At 35.4% G+C, this 9,068-nt stretch overlaps 1 protein-coding gene across 1 annotated transcript in view; it reads left to right on the plus strand.

The window, feature by feature from the left end:
* Positions 1–8,619, plus strand: part of LOC116163801 (acetylcholine receptor subunit beta-like 2) — a 12,171-nt gene extending 3,552 nt beyond the window's left edge. Inside the window, exons 3-6 of the mRNA XM_031477929.1 lie at positions 1,926–2,035; positions 2,159–2,339; positions 3,761–3,917; positions 8,312–8,619. Coding sequence (XP_031333789.1) covers positions 1,926–2,035; positions 2,159–2,339; positions 3,761–3,917; positions 8,312–8,619 — 756 coding nt within the window. The remainder of the gene's footprint in view (positions 1–1,925; positions 2,036–2,158; positions 2,340–3,760; positions 3,918–8,311) is intronic.
* Positions 8,620–9,068: the final 449 nt, after the last annotated feature.

Here is a 9,068-nt window from a genome sequence, read left to right on the forward strand (position 1 = left end):
TTTACATAAAGCGCATTTCCACTTGCATTCATTAATTAATTATTTAATTTATGTGTCCCCTTCTCTTTAATCATCTAGCATGAAGGTACACTGCCTTATAACCGAACTGTTTACTAAGCTATTACGGTTTTTAAAAAATGCGTTTTATCTGCACAAGATTTGTGCCAATTTATGCTTGTTATTTGAATGTATGCATGTTTTGTTGAATGAAAAAACTGTTCGGCATTGTTCTTAAATCACAGAGTGTACACACCAAATTTCTGGAAGGTCTAATCATTCTTTCCCACTTAGAATTACAGTTGGAATTTCTGTCTCACTTTTTAAAAGGTACATATTGTCATTAATGCCATCTTATTTATTATGGTTACTGGGAAAAAATTTAAAAAGAAACACATTTTGGGACTTGGAAAATGAAAAATGTGTCCAATAGGTATTTTCGCACGATTAGAGCGTTGTGTGCGGGTGCACCATCCTGTTGAAACCAACAGTTTCCAACTATTGATTTTTTTGTGCCGTACCTATATATGTATTCGTAATTGTTTTGGTTCATTTCTTTCTTCTACAATGGACATCCCAAGGACAGTGTTTCTTTTTAGCGCATTTCCACAAAAATAAAAAAATGCGCTATTGTGGCCACGCATTTTTTAAAAACCGTAATAGCTTAGTAAACAGTTCGGTTATAAGGCAGTGTACCTTCATGCTAGATGATTAAAGAGAAGGGGACACATAAATTAAATAATTAATTAATTAATGCAAGTGGAAATGCGCTTTATGTAAATCGTTTACGATTACTTTTTAACTTGTTTAAATGTTTTCTCTAATGATAAGGTAATAAGATAATCTTATAATTAGAGAAAAAATTGAAAAAAGAAACACCGTCAAGTCATTGGCAGTACCTACCATTAGTCTGTAAAAATCAGTTTCATTCATCCAACCGTAACCTAGTTATATCTGTAGGCAGTTCGTGAAAAACCCACTAAGAATTGTTTTTTTACGAAGTTATCAAAAGTTCGCGATTTTTAAAAATATTTTTTAAGAGCTATTATCATCGTTTTCATTTGGTGTAGGTATAACTTATTTTCTCAAAAAACAATCATTTAAAATTGGCACCGCAAGAAGTACCGTCATATGATCTGAGGCGGCAGACGATCGATTTTAGCATACTCTAATAGGCCAAAGTGGAAATGGTCCTCATGGTTTAGTTCATGGCAATTTGGGTGAATGCCACCGAAAAATGTCTGACCTTCTACAATCCGTCTGATTGAAGTGAGTGGAACTATGTGAATGAGAAGTTTAGAATCAAATGGTTTGAAGGATCTCAGTAGTCAGTATCCTATCGCTATCTCTGTTCGTTATGCTCCCGTGCACTTATCTCTCACACGCTCGCACTCGCTGGGATTTACTATACCTAAATTTCTGCCACTGTTAAAGCTACACTTAAAATATCGTCTGCCAGGATACATTTTAAGTAGTGACAAAAAGAGGAACTTTTTTATGTATAATTGTTATACGGTCCTCATGGTTTAGTTCACGAGTGTTTTTCCCTACATTGAAGGGCGTCTGTCGCCACCAACGCTGCACTTGAAATCGCTGCCATAGCATATTCGAAAACTATTGGAAAAATGGTGTTACTTGATATAAATGTTTCCGTGACCCTTATAGTTTAGTAATTTAGTTGATCACCTAAAGAAGACACACATTCAGCACCGCCCCAAATTAATGCTGCCACTTACGGCTAGAGACGGGGACTTGATTACTAGTTTTCAACGTACTTTCAGCCTGCGTTGGCGAATATTAAGTTAGTTCATGGTTCAGTTAGTATGTACGCTGCCTCCCGGTCTAAATTCTTCACTATTGGATTTTTTAATTTATACATGTCCAAAGATCAGTGCTATTACGATGTAATGTTCCTTTACCTCTTTCAGAAATGGGTAGATTACAAATTAAGGTGGGACCCAGAAGAGTACGGGGGCGTGGAGCAACTCTACGTTCCATCCGAACACATTTGGCTTCCAGATATCGTTCTTTTCAACAAGTAAGTTACTTTTACTGAGTGCGCCAAAAGTTGTGTGCTATACAATCTACCGCAGAAGTAGGTAATTACCTACATTATAACCACAGCTTACTTACTATCATAACATTACAATTTTCTTTACAGCGCTGATGGAAATTACGAAGTTACGCTTATGACTAAAGCTGTTTTATCATACACAGGGGAAGTGGTGTGGAAACCACCCTCTATTTATAAATCATCGTGCGAAATCAATGTGCAATATTTTCCTTTTGACGAACAGAGCTGTTTGATGAAGTTTGGATCCTGGACCTATAACGGATATCAGGTAAATATGTTAAGTGATAATTAACAAGACATTCAGCCCTGTGATGTATTTTATTTTGTTTTATTTAGGATGGACAACATAACATTTTCTACAGATAATTTGAGTCTGTTAACAAATGGCCGTCAAAACTTTATTTTGAGATATTTTGAGTTCAATATTATTGGTAAATGCTGAAATATCCACAAAGGAAGAAAAAATGTTGATTTTATACCTTCTCATTCAGATATAGGGTTAGGGTTTAATTGTTTGACATGTCTTATATTATATTACAAAATTGTAATCGACTGGGCGAATAAAGTAATTTGAATTTGAATTTGCGTTGTAACGAAAATGGAACGCACCTTCGCAGCACAGACAAGGGGACTTTCTAACAAAATTTTCTACGTCCCTCAGTGTTGAACCTCGAACAGACTCATAAAATGTACACTGAGATATTTGCTCTATTGGTTGTGAGAAAGATGCGATAAAAATAAAACCAAGGGTGTTAGTAATAATTTTTAAATCTAAAACGCAGAAAGTTAAATGTACCTAAATGTGGTTCACAGAAGTTTTTTTGATTTTTGTGTTAATTGGACATTTTCACTATAAATTATAGCCGAATCTCTATTTTGATTTCACCATTCTCACGCTTAGTTTGACGTTTTGGAAATCATGCGGTCGGAATATTTAAGTTTCGACATTAAATTTTCACACGAAATTCGCCCAGATTACGAAATGCAACACTTAAAGATTAAACTTGTCACCAATTTATCTTGAGATGCCTGGTTTCTGTTTTGCTCTTGTTTAGTTTGCTTGATGAGGGTTCGACGTATCACACAAACAAGCTTATTCCTCATTCAGATGTAACATTAATATGCAATGACGGAATTATTATGAGATTATATTAAATGTGAAATTGCGTGTAGTACCTACCTATACACTAATGCAAATCGACAGTTCTGCTTCTGGACCACTTCTCCTTGAAACCTTCAATTTTTCATAACCCAAAGCCACATAATTTATATACCTACCTATAGTCACCGTGTTTTCCTTTAATTCTTCTATTTCTTTGTAACAATAACTCCGTGATTTCAGGAAAATGATTAAGTTCATAAAAAGCGAAATTACTGCTTTTATCGGATAAAAATACCTCCTCCCCAGACATTCCTCACCCTTAATACGTCGTAAAATAATAAAGAAAGTATATAACCCCTTTATTAGCTTTCGTTTATTATATTGCTAAGCCACATAGAGTTATAAAAGTGAACGTGAAAGGAAAAAAGTTATCGGAGTGAGAAAAGTCAAATTACCTACTCTTGTAAGACCGTATATTTTATGTCAAACAAACAAAATGGAAAACCCAATATCGTACTTACAAATTTTCTTATTCGTTGTCATCTTTTTTATTACAACATAAAAAAATCTGTGTGTTTTCTATTCAGGTTGACCTCAAGCATATGGATCAAGTGCCAGGATCAAATATAGTAAAAGTGGGAATAGACTTATCCGAATTTTATCTTTCCGTAGAATGGGATTTATTGGCCGTTCCAGCAACGAGAAATGAGGAATATTATCCTTGCTGTTCGGAACCATATTCAGGTAGATAAACCATTCTCATATATTTTTATCTAAATAAAAGCTCTAAACTTTGATAGAAGGATCGTATAGTGACGTAGGAAATGAAAAACTTTACCGAGATACATTTAGTCAGCTCCTGCGCCAGTTGTATATAATAGAAATTTAAAAACCGAAAACATTTTGTCATAGCTGCTGTTGACACATCAATATTCACTCTCCACATTATGCATTACCTACAATTTTGCTCTATTTTTCTTCATGCTGTGCGGTGCGTTACTGTGTTAAATCGAGTTCGATACGCCCCACTAATATAATTAATAAACGGTGTACTACTCAAACCAGTATCTCTAGTATTTTTTTCATTGATATGCTTGAACAAAATTCGTTCGTCCATTTTTAATCAGTTTACTATATAAATCAGGAAAAGTTAGCAAAAGGGCTTGAAGACATCAAATTTGTATTGAAGAGGGACTAAGTTCAAATTTACTCCCCACCCATCCCCTTGATAAATTTATGTGGCAGGATAGGTCGTTGATGCAAAGCTAATTCAATTCCCGAATAAAATACAATATTAATTAATAATATACTTGTCATTTTTATTAGAGATGCGCGCACTGGTTGTCGCAAAATCACTTATACCAAATAAACTACAAGATTTCGCAATTGATCCTTGTATTTCGTATTAACATGATTCAAGGATTAACATAGGCTAGTTAAAGGTCTAGTTCTAACTTCTAACCCGTCGTAATACAGGAGCATATTGTAAACAGTAACTCTGCGAGACAAAGACGTTCAAACCTCTTTTAGGGAGACCAATCTTACAACAAAGTGATATAGTGGGATTTTCCTTAGTTTGCGCACATGTCATAGGTATATTATGACGTTATCACTAAGTATGTTTACATAGCATCATGCAATCAATGATACCCATTACATCAACGACTTCTATCGACCAATTACTAAAAACATGTTTCGGTAGTTATTTCTAACAGGCTGTCTATTTCGTGATCTTTCACTAACGAGGTGGACATTACTATTTGGACGTAAAGGAAAAATAAAAAAAAATTATTTTAATTGTTTTTTCGTAATAACAACACCCACACTACTTGAGAAGCGACTGCAATCTTGAGTTATCCCATACTCACGAGCAGAGTCACCGTTACTTTCATACCAAAACGGCAGACGTTTCTGCGGCACTTTCGAAACTGTGTAGCAGTCAGTGTTAAAATTGGGGTTTTATATACACAAATGGAAAAGGAAATTGAACCAAAAGTCGCATTTTGTGCGTAAGACGAGAACATATAAAATATATTGCGGACACAACCAGGCGTTGTTGGGTAAACCCTCAGGACAAAAGTCCACACGAACTAAATTAACAAAGACAATAAAAGCAAAATAAAATCCACAAAACATTCCAAATTGTGTGACAATAAAAATCAGGTCACGAATTTCAAGATTTTAGGTACGTTTTATTCTAGGTTTTATTTTTTTCAAAAACATCAACGTGCATCCTTCCAGTTGGTTGGTCCTATTTTCGTCCTGGTAAAAATCGAACCTCAACCTTTTTGCCGAAGACGCGTTCGTTTCGGATCTCTCCATGAATTATAAAACACTGCAGGGGCCTTTCTTAAGCCATTCGACAATGGGGCAAGCTACGACCCAGGTAATTGTTTATAAATACCTTGATTGTTTATGCACTAGGAGTTCTCGATGTGCTTTCGTGGATGATTCAATGCGAAGTGGTCTGGATCTGCCACCAGAACTTGGATGTAGTTGCACGCGCACGGTCTGACCAAAATTTAAGCGTGGCTTCTCGTTGATCCGATGTGGGAATGAAATTGACTTCCTAGGTGGGCACGGCGCGTAGCTCTTTAATCGGCTTTTGTAAATTTTACTTCCATACTGAATAGATGTATTTAAACGAACTCTCCTTGCGATTAGTTTATCCTAATGACTCATTCCGAATATACATACGTAAAGCAGTATTTATGATCCTATTCTATAACACGTGAAATAAAATTGCATTTCTAGCCGCGCTGTTACTTTATATTGCTAATTCCCTTTTAGCTTCCTCACGGTTAAATAACATCTCAATTCTGGTCATGATAAATAAAACTATTATAACTTCCTTTCAATGCTAAGACACAGACATTCTTACTTTACCACCTTAAATATAGCCTATGAATCCTTATCATTTTAAAAATCCCTATACAAATTTCCGTGCATACTGATAGAAGATATGACCAGACGAGGCGAAGAGATATACCCAACAGTAAAATACCGATCATCCGCACCGAGTTGACAGTCCCGACATGTCACGGGCATGAGGGGCATTATTTTCTCAAGAACATAAAGGGGTTTACGGTGTTGTAGTTCATACCAGGCGCATATTAGATTATTACTGGTCTTGTGTATTAACAAATGTGTCTTAAAATTGGGATTGGTAACAAAATCACACCGGTCACATTTTAAATCATTGGCAGGGCCATGTCTTCACAATTGTTAGATCTTAAGATGTGCTTTGAGACTGAGTTTATGTTTGGTGGCGAAAGCGCACTGGAACAGTTTAAATCTTTGTTTATCTTGTATGTTAATAAATGTGTTTTATAATTAGATTTATCATTGGTTGCATAGTTACACTGGACACATTTGAAATTCTTGGTAGTCTCGTGTGTTAAAATACTGTTGCGGGTATGCGGTGTTCTACTTGTTCTACTACAGTGCAATGTAGGTATATCTCTGTGGTAAATATGTTGGCGCAGATGCTGCTTATTGAAAAAGGGAGACTATATCTATGTATACACTGTGTCCAAGATAAGGATGTCTACCATGGGGATCTCCGCAACCATAGAAAATACGACGATGGTGAAATTAGGGAAAAGTTGCGCAATTACACAATTGCACTGTGTATATGTGCACCTGTACTCTATAACGTGCAATAAAGGGGATATGACCTTGGTAGTCGAACCCTATATTTAAAAATTAGAACAATTAGAAAACCAAAAAATTCCGATTACGTCCGAAGATATGCCAGAAAATCGAAAGTTTCTGGGTTTTTTTAATGCTATTTGAAGAGATACCAAAAGAATAGAAAACCGTTTTTGAGCCACATATACAAGACACCGATGGGAGATTTTCAATTTCGCAGAAATCATCAGCTTTATTCTTTTATATGGACCGTAGAAAAAATACATACTGTATTGAAGAACATTTTTTATTACGAATTCAACGATATGTGTTACACACAAGAAAAACGAAAGTTGGAAACTGTAGGTTTCAACAGTATGGTGCACACGCGCATAACGCTCTAATCGTGCCAGAATAATCCGACAAATGTCCTAGAAAATGAAAAAGTTATCCCATAGGTATTCTGGCACGATTAGAGAGTTGTGCGTGGGTGTACAATTGTACAGAATTTTGCTTTTCGGGAAATCGGTACACGAAGAAAGATTGTTTTTAAATAAGACCTAATATACCTAATTTTATCGCCCAGTTACATCCAGGGGCGGACTGGGTACTTACGGGTCAGGTGGAATTGCAAAGGTTACGGGCCATTAAAGTATTAGTGTAATGAAAATAAGGGGGGGGGGGGGGAGCTCTACGGTGCACACAAAAATATTTTTTGCATCATTTTAAAGTACTTATTGCTTTCTCGAAAATCAATTAGAATATAGTTTTTTTTTAATTGCAGCTGATAATTAAAAATAACAAAATATACATAATCCAAACGAGGCGCGTCGCCTATAATTATGTTCCAGCACTTTCAAAATACGACAGATTTTTTTAATGAACAACATATAACATCAACTCCAATGAGAGAAGCGTGTTAATAATTTATTAATAGTGTAAGAAACTAAATACAGCACATACTTATAAATTTCCAATGGGCCATTATGACCTACAGGCCAGGTGGCAATAGCCACACCCCCCCCCCCCCCGGGCCAGTCCGCATCTACAAAATATAATACTGGAAAGCAGGAGAAGGATTTCGTCTTAATAAACACGGATCATTGAACAAACAGAATCCAAACAAAAGCCCCTTTAATAAAACCATGTAAGTAGTAAGTACACATATACCGATTCCCTCGGCACCTATGATGTAATTCAAATTAATTATCTAAGTGTACCTAATGTAATATTATAGGTATATCTGAATTATACGTGTGAATTATATGTGACAGTAGGTACAATAAATGAGGCGGTGGTGGCACATAACAAAATTAGATCTATGTCTATGAACAACAAAGAAGTGATCTATCTCACGGTCTATTTGTTGATTCACTCAGTAAGTTTGAAATAGAAGTTATAAGTGAAATATAGCAAGCGTTTGTTCAGGACCGAAATTTCTATTATGGCTAACATTAGCACATACGGTTGCAGAAACTTTGTAATTATACCTGATGTATTTGTTGCAGATATTACATTCAAAATAACAATGAGAAGGAAAACCCTGTTTTATACGGTGAATTTAATCATTCCATGCGTTGGGATAACATTCCTAACGGTGTTAGTATTTTACCTACCGTCGGACTCTGGAGAGAAGGTGACGCTTTGCGTTTCAATTTTGATATCGCTTACCGTATTTTTTCTTCTGCTCGCCGAAATTATACCTCCGACGTCTTTGGCAGTGCCGCTTCTTGGCAAATACCTGCTTTATACCATGATTATCGTGACATCTTCTATATGGGTGACGGTCTGCGTGCTAAATGTTCATTTTAGGTAAGTAATCATAATCACGAATACCCACGGCAGGAAATTATATTAGATTTCCTGCAGACTATGTTTTTAAATCATAAAGACGATCGAATTCATTCGTAATGTGATGAAAATATGCTTATAATAACCAGTTTAATGGATGAATAGCCTTCATGTTTGCGATTTAATTAATACTATTTTCACTTTATATTCAAACGAGCTCTAACAAATTACTTTTAACGGCAGATTGCGTGATTCTGTTTTATTTATTCTGCTATGAAGAATTGATTTTATAATTGTAGATAGATAATGGGTGGAGGAGTTACTTGATTTTAGTTGAATTTGTAGGATGATCGTTTATTTGGAGGGAACAATAACCAAGTACTTAAAAATTATAGTAATTTTAATTGAATTTTAGGACGTACCTACAAAATATATATAAGAATATGGGTGGGAACTTAAATCTGAGAGGTATAA

Source organism: Photinus pyralis, unplaced genomic scaffold (assembly GCF_008802855.1).
Source record: "Photinus pyralis isolate 1611_PpyrPB1 unplaced genomic scaffold, Ppyr1.3 Ppyr1.4_LG2, whole genome shotgun sequence".
Lineage (NCBI taxonomy): Eukaryota > Metazoa > Arthropoda > Insecta > Coleoptera > Lampyridae > Photinus > Photinus pyralis.